The 12,513-nt window shown below is 45.3% G+C and overlaps 2 protein-coding genes across 9 annotated transcripts in view; one reads left to right on the top strand and one right to left on the bottom strand.

Annotated features, from left to right (window-relative positions):
- Positions 1-844: 844 nt before the first annotated feature.
- LOC122681063 (serine/arginine repetitive matrix protein 3-like) lies at positions 845-12,169 on the bottom strand. Its single transcript, XM_043882791.1, has 4 exons — positions 12,064-12,169; positions 11,223-12,019; positions 7,363-7,366; positions 845-857 (listed from the first exon to the last, which is right to left on the bottom strand). The coding sequence occupies exons 1-2, from the start codon at positions 12,167-12,169 to the stop codon at positions 11,262-11,264; spliced, it is 864 nt and encodes a 287-aa protein (XP_043738726.1). The 3' UTR covers positions 845-857; positions 7,363-7,366; positions 11,223-11,261.
- Positions 11,025-12,513, top strand: part of BEND7 (BEN domain containing 7) — an 86,248-nt gene continuing 84,759 nt past the window's right edge. For 6 of the 8 annotated variants that reach the window (XM_043884025.1, XM_043884027.1, XM_043884023.1 and 3 more), the window contains exons 1-2: positions 11,025-11,178; positions 12,033-12,228. In XM_043884025.1, the coding sequence (XP_043739960.1) occupies positions 12,168-12,228 (61 nt within the window). In that variant the 5' untranslated portion in view covers positions 11,025-11,178; positions 12,033-12,167. Of the gene's footprint in view, positions 11,179-12,025; positions 12,229-12,513 lie in introns of those variants that run through there. The other 2 variants (XM_043884026.1, XM_043884024.1) reach the window with 2 other exon arrangements.

Genomic DNA, 12,513 nt, shown 5'->3' with positions numbered 1-12,513 from the left:
CTAACCAAAGAGTATACTCACTGATGGCAGGAGAAATCTCTCAGATCTGTATTTCCCAGGGTTCTAAAACCTAGAAGCAAGTGATTTGCACACAGATAGGAGTTTCAGTGAATTAATGAATGCAATCTCCAAATGGTTAACATTTACAAACACTAACTAGCAGTATATTATTAATCTCCAAAAACAAACCAGACTGAATCACAGAGACCATCTTGCTGGGGATGCAAAGTAGGTCTTTTATTCTTGGGATCTGTACTGACCTCTGTATTTACAATTCTCACCCAGACTCCTTTAGAATGAGACTGAAGCATGAGATCAGGGGAGTGGAAAACAGACTGCAGACACCGAAGGTGTGGCTGCGGCTTTACCAAACTTTGTCCAGCACTCAATTAGCCAACACAAAATGAATAAAAGTCCTGTTAGCATGTCACACACACTGGGGAAAGAACAAATGAAATCACATGGATAAAATTCATCTCTTTCTATAAAATTTGTTCATTTGATCTTTCTCCCAAACCTTCTTTGACATGATTAACCAAAGATTGAAAACTGAAGATAGGAAACAAACAAAAGCCCATTGGATTATCTAGTCCACATTTTTTGGCCCTGTGTGCAAATTGTTTGTTCCCTAGAGAAATATTTTCTACTTCTTTTTTAAGAATTTTTTTTTATATGGACCATTTTTTTAAACCCTTTATTGGATTTTGTTAAAATATTGATCCTGTTTTAAAATTTTGTTTTTGGCCAGGAGGTATGTGGGATCTTAGTTCCCTGACCAGGGATTGAACCCACACTTCCTGCATTGGAAGGCAAAGTCTTAACCACTGGACCGCCAGGGAAGTCCCTAGAAATATTTTCTAGAACTTTGTCTAATCCATTTCTGGTAGATTTGCTCGTTTCAGCCTTTTTCTGAAGAATTTATTCCAGTTATTGTTTAATCACTCAGTAGTATCCAACTCTTTGCATCCCCATGGACTGTAGCCCACCAGGTTCCTCTGTCCATGAGATTTCCCAGGCAAGAATACTGGAGTGGGTTGCCATTTCCTACTCCAGGGCACATTCCCAAACCAGGAATTAAACCTGCATCTCCTGCTTTGGCAGGCAGATTCTTTACCACTGAACCACCAGGGAAAGATTCCTTATTCCAGTTAGGCACAACTTTGACACCTGAGAGTTATTCTGAGATTTCCATTTCAGTTTGCCTTATTTCAGTTTTGCCCCATTACTCCTACTTAGACCCCTCCCCTGTCACCATACTGTGGGTCGTTTTCACATTCCTTTTTAGGCATAATTTAACCATGCTTCACACATTAACTTGAGTAGACAGTATATGGTATAAATTACAGAAAACAGCGATGTGTGAAGACATTCTGTGGTGAATAAATTAAAACATTAATTTCAGACATATCAAACTAACACTTTTTAAATTTGTGGTTCATATAATTTTCAGGCCTGTTTTCTAAGGTCTTTGGAATGGAGGAATTAAATGGAAGATTAGTCTAAAACTTCTACTTTTATTTCATGGGATAGAGATCAGCCATTCCCATGAATATTTAAAAGAGGAAGAATTTTAAAAAGGGAATTTAACACAGAGGACCTACTCAGATTTACGGAGATGTTGACATTCAGATATACATGTGAGAAAAACTGGGTTTAGCAACTCACCAGACATTATCACCACCAATCTGGCAGTAAAGAGAATTAAGACTATTGACAAGCAGGAGAGGACTTTCTCACCCACCGAGGATTTGTGCAACTTGGTACAATGAGTCTGAGTTGACAGAAGAAGCAAATGTATTTATATTGCAAAGGGAAGATTTTACAAAGGAGAATCTAACTCAAATTGACCAAAATTGCTAGCTGGAAACTATTCTCAGCACAGGCTCACCAGGGATCCTGGAGTTTCTGGTTTTCACAGCTGATATAGAACCACAGCATGTACATGGAACTGGCACCAAAATGCATGTGTGTGTGTGCATGCGCACGCACACACACACACACATACACATCTTTTTAGGTAGTGAGACTTGAGGAAAATGATCAAGTTAATTCTTGCTCCTAGTTTTATTATACTTCATAGTATGTATCACTTACTCTGTATCTTTATTTTTTATTGCCTCTTTCCCCCAACCCCTTCTAGAATTCAAACTCCATGTGGACAGAAATTTTTGTTTTGTCTTGCTCACTTCTATAACCAAGGGACCTAGATATGGCCTGACACAGAGTAGACAGCTAATGAATACAGCTTGAAGATATTCATTTGGCACTGATTCTCTAGTTAAGGAACAAAACAGAAAGATACCATGCATACTTTTCTGTTAAAAAGAGCTAACTCTCCCCCCTAAAACCAATACAGAATGGGGAAAGGCTCTTTAATTTCCTAAAGGTAGGCTTTAAGATAGTGTTAGTCCTTAAAGATAACTGGGAAGCATCTAAGATCTGTCCATCTAATGACGGTCTTGACGATAAGGCTCATGAAGGCAGAGACACTGTCTCATTTTTCTCTTGATATCAGCTCATGATGTGGACCTGGGATAAGGTAATAAATAAAAACCAGTTGGAAGAGCTGACCTGGACTGTGTTAGTCCCTGATCTGGGCATTTCTATGTGTTAATTCAATTACTTTTTTTTACAATAATTCTATGTGGGGGGTTACAAGTCTTACCCCCTAGTTTCCAGCTCATAACATAAGGCTTTAAGATCATTATTGAATAATTGGCAGTTATCAATGCTTTTGAACTGTGGTGTTGGAGAAGACAGTTGCTTGGACTGCAAGGAGATCCAACCCGTCCATCCTAAAGGAGATCAGTCCTGGGTGTTCATTGGTAGGACTGATGTTGAAGCTGAAACTCCAATACTTTGGCCACCTGATGCAGAGAGCTGACTCATTTGAAAAGACCCTGATGCTGGGAAAGATTGAGGGCAGGAGGAGAAGGGGACGACAGAGGATGAGATAGTTGGATGGCATCACCGACACAATGGACGTGGGTTTGGGTGGACTCTGGGAGTTGGTGATGGACAGGGAGGCCTTGGCGTGCTGCGGTTCATGGGGTCACAGAGTCAGACACAACTGAGTGACTGAACTGAACTGAACTGAACTGAATGTACCTTGTCTCCCAGATCCAAACTTGCCCTTCTCTGAGCTGGCGGCTGGTGGAGGGCAAGGCTGTCAACAGAGGGCGCCAGAGGGACACACCTCAGCCCCAGGAAGACATCCTGTTCACCTTCTGGCCCTCCATGGCTGGTATTTGATGTTGGAGGCTGGTGGCCAGCTTGGAGGACTCCAGCGGAACTTCTGGCCACTCTGTCCTCACTGGGAACAGTTTCTGCAGTCCAGCTCTGGCCCCACCTTCTGGACTGTCTTCCCCCATATGAGGTTGTTGCTGTCATTGTTTGGTCGCTAAGTCGTGTCTGACTCTGCGACCCCATGACTGCAGCACATGAGGTACCCACAGCTTCTCTGAAGGGGGCTGACTCTTACCCTTGGGTTTAGGGGTGGGACTGGGGTGGCCCCTGCCCTGGTCCTCTGTCCCTTTATTGTCCCCTCTCCTTCAGCCAAGACGTCATGGCTGCAGTCTCTGTAGCCCTCGAATGCTTTTTACCCTGTTTAGTAGCTCAGCTCCTTCTACTAATTACCAAGCCTTTACATTAAATTGTCCTCAGATACAGTGCTGGGAGGATGCTATATTATATCAAACAATGAACCGCCCAAGATGCTGCTGGTGGGAAGCAATCAAGCTGGGCTTCAAAGCCAAGAGATCTGGAACCAGAGGACACACTCCAAACTTCCATGCTACGTTGTCTAAAACATTTGGGAGAAAATTCAGGTTAGCTTCCCCTATGGCCTGGACATCACTCATGCCACAGGAAGTACTTACTTGCCTAGAATCTCACTCAATGGCAAAAAGTTAGAGTGTTAGAGGAGGAAGGTACTCAAATGCACCTCCTCAAGTATGGTTTCCAGGTGGCGCTAGTGGTAAAGAAACTGCCTGCAGGTGCCGGAGACAGAAGAGACGCAGGTTCGATCCCTGGGTGGGGAAGATCCACTGGAGGAGGGCAGGACAACCTACTTCCGTGTTCTTGCCTGGAGAATCCCCATGGACAAAGGAGCCTAGAAGTTACAGCCCACAGGGTCGTAAAAAGTTGGTCACGACTGAAGCCACTTATGACCAAGAGACGGAAAACTGGACCTCGGAAAGACCCCTGTCCTAGTCCTTGGAGCGCCTGTGTGCCCCAACGAGAGTCTGGGTGCCACAGTGAAAGGTCCTGCATGATGCAACCAAGACCTGACACAGCCAGCTAAAAAAATAAACAAAAGAGACAGGCAGAGTGGGACTTCACACACACAGAGGAGCAGGTGTCATGAAGACAGAGGCAGAGATCAGAATGATGTGGCCACAAGTGAAGGAATGCCTGCAGCCTCCAGAAGCTAGCAGAGGTGAGGCCCAGAAAGAGGCCAAGAACAGATCTCCTCCAGTGCCTCGGGAGGGCACATAGTCCCCTGCTGCCACCCGAACTGTGACCCCAAGGTACCCATTTCTGAGTTCTGACCCCCAGAAATAGGAGAGAATAAATTACCATTATTTTAAGTCACCGAGTTTGTGGTAATTTGTTACATCGGCCTCAGGAAACTGATCCACTGACAAATTCAAGTTTCTTATGTGACTGGAAAAGATCTATATGATTGATCCTTTAACAACACTGATTTGAGCTGTGTGTGTCCACATGTACTTGGAGTGTTTTTGGACTTGTACTTGGAGTGTTTTCGGTAGTAAGTCTTATAGTACTGCATGACCCACAGTTGGTTAAATCCTCAGATGTGGAACCTTAGATACAGAGGAATCATGGATACAGAGGAACTGCATAGGTGGAAAGTGGACTTTAATTATATTCAGATTTTTTACCATGCCAAGAGTCAGCGTCCCTAACTGCAGAGTTGTTCACAGGTCAACTATAAAGCTACCTTCATTAAAATTCAGAGTTTTAAGAACATTCAGGATGAAAATACGAGCTACAGATTAGAAGACATTTGCAAAATAATATTCTACAAAGGACTTATATCCAAATATAGAACTCTTTCAAATGAAAGAAAAAAGACCAACAACTGGTAAATGAGCCATTAAAAAGAATGAAATAATGCCATTTGCAGCAACAGGGCTGGACCTGGAGATCATCATATTAAGTGAAGTCAGAAGAAAAAGACAAATATATGATATCGCTTACAAGCAGAATGTTAAAAAAAAATACAAATGAACTTACAAAACAGAAACGGACTCACAGAGAATGAATTTATGGTTACCAGATGGCAAAGGGTGGGAAGGAGGGATAGACTGGGAGACTGGGATTGATGTATACACACTGCTTTATTTAAAACAGATAACCAGCAAGGGCCTACTGTATAGCACAGGGAACTCTGCTCGATATTCTCTAATAACCTAAATGGAAAAAGAACTTGAAAAAGGATACATGCATATGCATAATATAACTGAATCACTTTGCTGTACACCTAAAGCTAACACATTGTTATCAATTAACCATGTGCTGCATGTGCTCAGTGTGTTGGATTCTCTGCAACCCCATGGACGGTAGCCTGCCAGCCTCCTCTGTCCATGGGATTTCCCAGGCAAGAATACTGGAGTGGGTTGCCATTCCCTTCTCCAGGGGGATTTTCACAATCCAGGGACTGAAGTCGTCGTGTCTCTTGTATCTCCTGCATTGGCAGGCAGGTACTTTACGACGAGCACCATCTGGGAAGCCCATTAATAGTTAATCAACTATACCCCAATATAAAATTAAAATTTTAAATGGCCAAAAGACTTGAACAGGCCTGTGAAAGAAAAGGATGTCCAAATGACCAATAAGCACATGAAAATGTGCTTAGTGTCACTGGACAATTGGGGAATGCAAATTAAAATCCCAATGAGGCAAAAATGTACCACTATGCTCCGATTAACACCAAGTGCTGGTGAAGATGTGGGATAGCTAGCACTCTCATATACTGCCTGTGAGAATGTGTGAGTGTGTGCTCAGTCATGTCTCTTTTGCAACCCCATAGACTGTAGCCAGGCTTCTCTGTTCATGGGATTTCCCCCCCACACAAGGATACTGGAGCAGGTTGCCATTTCCTTCTCCAGGAGATCTTCCTGACCCAGCGATACAGCCCAAGTTTCCCAAGTCTCCTGAATTGCAGGCAGATTCTTTACTACTGTACAACTTTTGATACAACTACTCAGGAAAACTATTCGATAGTACTTACTAAAGCCAAACACACACACACACACATATACACACTCTAATCCAGAAATTCCACTCATGAACAGAACATATACACAAGATACAGTGTGCTTATGTCCACCTAAAGACATAAACTAAAACGTACAAGAATATCCATCAACTGTAGAATGGATAAAAAATTGCAGTATATTTATATAATGAAATAATATAGAGCAAAGTAAATGAATGAACTCTTGTACCCAACAACAGGAATGAATCTCACAGACATAATGCTGAGCAAAACCTTGATACAAAATGGTACACATTGTATGATGCCATTTATATGAAGTTCAGGAACACAGGAAACCAAGCTCTGGTGATAGAGGTTAGTTAGACTTATGGTGTCCTTGGGAGATTGTCTGCTGGGAGGGACCTCAGGGGAGCTGAAAATGTCCTAGATCTTAACCTGGCAGAGGGTGGTTTTTCTGTGGATGTAGACATAAGTAAAAGAAATTCATTGACGTGAATACTTAAGATTCATGTTCTTTACTATATATGTTAGATCTTCATTTAAAAAACATTAAATTTTTATTTTAAAGAAATGGCAGAAAGTAAGGTTAATGCATCACACTTAAGAGTCAGGAAACCTGCATGGCATTCAAGCTTCACTAAAAAACAATCTCATGAAAACTGATTTTCCTCATTTGCAAATTTGGAACATTAATACCTATCAACTTCCTATAGCAATTAAGAGCATTAGATAATGTATAAGTATTCTTGAGTTCCTATATGAGAAGCCTCATATAAATATACAGTAATGTTTTTGGTGGCACATTTCAAGATCTCATCTTCACTTAAGTAATCTCTTACAGATACTACCTCCTTTAAGTTATAATTGCTAAAACCCATGAAGTAAATGAAAATGGAAACTTGAGTTATGCCAGCAACAAACTGATAAACTGAGTCTAGAGTAGGGCTTACTTCTATTCTTTCCATGACCCTTCTGATGGGTGATCGTCACAAAATGAAAAGTTAATATTTATACTTATTAATCTTCCTGGAGGATTCCAGAATCAACTGACAGGATTTTCAATTCCAGAGACTCCAATCAAAGATTATAAACAGCCTCAAGCCATAATACCATCCCACTTATCTCCTTTTTGAGGGTTATTACATAAATAACAGCCAGGTTACAGTCATTATCTATGCACATAGTGTGGTTCAAATCATATAGTTCCTGTAAATCTGAGCCGTCTAATGTGGTAGCACTAGCCACATGTGGCTATTAAATATGTGAACTTAGCTAATCTGAATTGGCTTGTCCTCTAAGTGTAAAACACACACCATTTTCAAAACAGTGTGCAAAGAAAAAGAAATGTAAATTGTATCACTGAGTATTTTTATATTGATTGCATATCAAAATGATAATATTTTTAATATACTGGGTTAAATAAGATGTATTATTCAAATAAATTTAACTTGTTTATTTTTACTTCTTAAAAATGTGGCTGATAGAAAACTTTAAATTCCATTTATGGCTTGCATTATATTTCTATTGGACAGCAGGGCTCTAAATAAAGATGGAGATCTTTTTAATGCTGCTCTTCTCAGTACAGAGTTTTCAGAAAAGGATTTTTAAAAATTAGGGTTAAGGTTGCTTAAGTATTCTCTGGCCAAATTACCTGCCTTTATCAGAGATTAAAACCTATCTTTAATCTTTATCTACAATCAACTGAATTCTAGAATGGTCATATGATTAAATATTTGGCCTACCTGAAGTCATGAAATATTTGACCAGTTTTCCCTGAGCTTTAATAATATGTAAACCTGTGGCTCTAAAACCTTTGGGGAAACCTGAACTAGTGAGACAGAAAAAATGACCTTAATATATCTCCTGTAGGATTGTGCAGAACACCCCTACATTAAAAACTCAAAAACAACAGACTGTTACGGACTTCCGTGGTGGTCCAGCTGTTATGACTCTGTGCTTCCACTGCAAGGCGCACAAGTTCCCTGGTCAGTGAACTAAGATCCTGCATGCTGCGTGGCAGCCAAAAAAACCAAACCAAACCAAATACCAAACAAAATACTGCTACAAGCTGAATTGTGTTCCCTGCCCTCACACTCCTATGTTGAAGCTCTAACCCCCAAACGTGAGGGTACTGAGAGGCAGGGCCTTTGGGAGGTAATCAGGTTTTGGATGAGGCACTGATGATGGGATTATAAGAAGAGATCAAAACTCTCTTTCCACCACTGTGAGAAGGCAGCTGTCTACAAGCCAACAAGAGAGCCCGCACCAGGAACTGATCCTGCCAGACCTGAATACGGGGCTTCTAGTCTTCAGAACCATGAGAAAGTAAATTTCAATTGTTGAAACCACTTCATCTATTGCATTTTGTATGGCAGCTCAAGTGACTAATATCTACCACTTAAAGCAATCTCTAATTAAACATCATTATTAATCTTTTGTTCTAGTTTAGTCGCTTAAGTCATGTCTGACTCTTTGGGACCCCATGGGCTGTATCCCCCCGAGCTCCTCTGTTCATGGGATTTCCCGGACACCTACTGGAGTGTGTTGCTATTTCCTTCTCCATGGGATCTTCCTGGCCCAGGGATTGAACCAGCATCTCCTGCATTGGCAGGTAGATTCTTTACCACTGAGCCACCAGGGAAGCCCTCTTATTTAATCTTTTATTAATGGTAATTTTGAATATATTACCTTTTTTGTTATATAAAGGTATGGTGATTTGCACAATGTGGAGAATAAACAAGTATTTGCCGATTTTCTCTACCTGTTAATAGGACAAGGCTGACTTATGGCCTCTGTAGACCAACTTCCTCGCAGACCATTTCTGTTGAACCAGGAAGAAGGGTCAAAGAGAATAATCATTATTTTAAAACATTATCACAATGAAATATCTTTTCTTAACTATATAAAAAATATTTTCTTCAGCAAAGGGAATTCATATTCCCACTTGAACTGAAAATGCTAAGTTGTTAATATCCCCCTAGGGATCTGCTTCTTGGTATGGCACCTTCAATGATTTTATCATAGCAAGCATAATAAAGTCTCATTTTATGCTCCAAGGCATGAACGATCCTAAATGTTTTTCAATCAGTACAGTCCTCAGCCTGTGGCTTCTGGAATAACATTTTTAAAGGCACTAAAAATAGAAAGAAAGGGTCCCCGCCCAGGGGACAGAATCAGGTGTTTTGTTTCTTCAGAAATCTTCAAAACACGTTCAGGTACATGGTTTTAAAGAAAGAGAGGCAAAAAAAACAGTAGAAAACCAAATAGAGTAGTTGACCAATCCTTGCTATCACTTTAATCCTTTCTGCTACCTTTTAGAACTCCGAAAAATGTATATAATTTTGTTTGTCCTACACATATTTTCTAGGAAAAGGCCCTGAACTCTGAACATAATCTCCAAGGAGACAGTGAGCAAAAGTTAAAAACCTCTTATTTAAGGGTTCATTTTAGGGAACAAAAGGAACACTCCTCATTGTTTATTTGGCCCCTGTTGCACTGGCATGCAGGATCATAGTTCCTTGACCAGGGATGGAACCTGAGCCCCCTGCATTAAGTGCAGAGTCCTAACCACCTGACCACCAGGGAAGTCCCCTGAACTGTCCTTTTTCTCACTTTGAAACCAGCCTTCCCACTTATTACATATATACCACCTAATATACCCTGATGTTGGGAGGGATTGGGGGTAGGAGAAGGGGACGACAGAAGATGAGATGGCTGGATGGCATCACCGACTCAATGGACATGAGTTTGAGTAAGCTCCGGGAGTTGGTGATGGACAGGGAGGCCTGGCGTGCTGCGATTCGTGGGGTCGCAAAGAGTCGGACACGACTGAGCGACTGAATTGAACTGAACTGAACTGACCTAATATAAGACCTCGGAAGGTGTACCAGGCTCTGCTTCTGCTATATGATGGGTTACCTGGTTCCTTGATTTCCTGGTGTGTATGTGCTTATGCAGGTTGCCTCCAACTTATCCCTTTCTCTTAGGCGTCCCTGTTAAATAAGAGGGGATCCTGGGGCTTCCTTGGTGTCTCCATGGTAAAGAATCTGACTGCCAATGCAGGAGACATGGTTCGACCCCTGATCCCAGAGGATCCCACATGCTGCGGAGCAACTAAGTAGTTTCACAAATACTGAGCCTGTGGCTCTAAAGCCTGGGAACCGAAACTACAGAGCCCTTGAGCCTCCAGAACAAGGGAAGCCATTGCAAAGAGAAGCCTGAACACCAAAACTAGAGAAAAACCTGCCCAGCAAGGAAGATCCAGTACTGCCAAAAATAAATAATACATAAAATTAATCAAAAAAAAAAAAAATAAAAAAAGAGTGAGTCCTGAGCAGCTGCCTCTTCATTGGAGTGAGGTTGGCAGTGTTACCACATTTATCAACATACCCTCCCCACTTATTCTCTCCACTCTTTTGAGGTCACTTGAACTTGTCACAGTGCTGGTTCCGACATCCATCTCTTTACTCTCTTTGTATTTGCGTCTAGAGATGACCAGTTTGGTGGCGGTACTTTTCAGCTTATCAGATCACATTTCTGACCTGCCAGTCCCCGCTGGTATAGAATTCTCTTCCATCCCCACAATCAAGTTGTTGTGAAAAAGCAATGGAGTACTCTTAGCTCCCTAGAAAAGAATGCAATATAAAACTAACACAAGCTTTGCGTTGCTGCCGATTATTCTGGCAGAGCCCTGTGCACCTGCCTTGGCCATGTCTTCCCTAAGAGTCAGAAGGGAGGTGGGGCACCCACTGACGTCGCATTGCTCACCCCATCCACCCTCTCCAAGCCCCACATTCCAAGTTCTCTCCTTGAACTTAACTCCCAATCTTCCTACATCCCTCCTCGCATTGGAGTAAAGAACTGAAGCTCACTCTTTTCCATACTCGGCTGATCAGAAAATTCTAAAATCTCTTTTCCTTGCAGAGCTCAGATGGGTAAGTTTTGGGGTTTTGGTTGATTTTTTTTTTCCCCCTAAAACTTGCCTGAAACCAGTGTCTGTCCTCCGATACCCTGAATCTCACGCGACAGGAATGGGCTGGCCAGGAGGGTCGCCGACACCCAGGGCCGTTGAGAACAAGATCGGCCCCGGGAAGATGCAAGCGAGCTCGGAGGCGGGAGCCAGGCCCCCCCCGGGCAGCCGCACCCCGACTCGCCGGCCCCCGAGGCACCTGCGTCGGGACCCCAGCGCCTGGCAGGGACGGCGGTCCCCGGGGGCGGGCGGGCCGGCCGGGCCGAGGGCGCTGCGCCGCGGCCTCCGGCTCCTCCTCCGGGAGCCGCGCGGCCAGGCCGGTGGGTGGCGGCGGCCCGGGCCCCGGGGGATGGCGGCGGCCGCGCTCCGCCAGCAGGTGGCCCCGGGGTCCCGGCGGCGCCGCCTCCTCCCGGCGCCCCTCCTCCCGCGGGGGCGGTCAGCGCCCCGACCCGGCTCGCACCCTGCCGCCGCCGCCGCCGCCGCCCTCGGCCCGCCCGCCGCGTCCCCGGGGCCGCGCTCGCCGCCGCCGCCGCCGCGTCGGGAGCTGCACCCAGGCTGGCCCGCGGCGAGCGCCCAGGGCGCCGGCAGCCCCGGCCCGCCCTCCCCGCCCCCAACTCGCTCCCCAAAGGAAAGTTCGGCTCCGGCGGCGTCTCGCCCGGCAGCCGGGGATGAGCTGGGGTCGGGGGGCGAGCTGAGCGGCGGCCAGGAGGGGGCAACTTCGCCCGGGAGAGCGCCTCCCGCCCGGCCCCGCCGGCCGCAGCCCCCGGGCGGGCTCGAGTGGTTTTTCCCTTGCCTGTGCCTCCCCCCTGCGGATCCAAGAGACGGACCTTGGTCCCCGCGCTCCTGCTGCCGGGTGACAAGAGCCAGCGCCGCCGCCGCCTCGGCCGCCGCTCCCTCCGTCCCTCCGCCCGGCCGCCCCCGGCCGCAGCCCCTGCCCTGCCCGCCCGCCGCACCATGGAGTTCTCGGAGAGGAAGCGGAGCAGGAAATCGCAGAGCTTCAAACTGGTGAACCGAGGTAAGCGGGGCCGGGCCGGGCCGGGCGGGGGGCGTGCGGGCGGCGGAGGGAGGACTTGGCCGCCGCGTAAACAGCCCCCGGCCCCGGTGCGGCCAACTCCGAGGGCCGGGGCTCCTGATACCCCCCCGCCCCGGGTCCCCTCCCCGAGTGGGGCTTCGGCCGCACACACGCCGGGCGGCGAGGAAAGTTGTGCGGCTGGGGGTGAGGGGGGAGGCAGGATGTGATTCCGCGTAAACAAGTCGGAGGGCACATCAGGAAATTAGCAAACAATGACACTTGGGGAGC

Source organism: Cervus elaphus, chromosome 23 (genome assembly GCF_910594005.1).
Source record: "Cervus elaphus chromosome 23, mCerEla1.1, whole genome shotgun sequence".
Taxonomy (NCBI): Eukaryota; Metazoa; Chordata; class Mammalia; order Artiodactyla; family Cervidae; genus Cervus; species Cervus elaphus.
The sequence above is the reverse complement of the archived record's forward strand: the minus strand, read 5'-3'. Positions and strand labels throughout refer to the sequence as shown.

Excerpts from the sequence above, each read along its gene's own strand:
- LOC122681063 (XM_043882791.1), bottom strand. The coding sequence starts at position 12,169 with ATGGTGCGGCGGGCGGGCAGGGCAGGGGCTGCGGCCGGGGGCGGCCGG. Across the intron at positions 12,020-12,063 it reads GCGCTGGCTCTTGTCACCCG|GGGGGAGGCACAGGCAAGGG; the intron begins GCAGCAGGAGCG and ends TTGGATCCGCAG.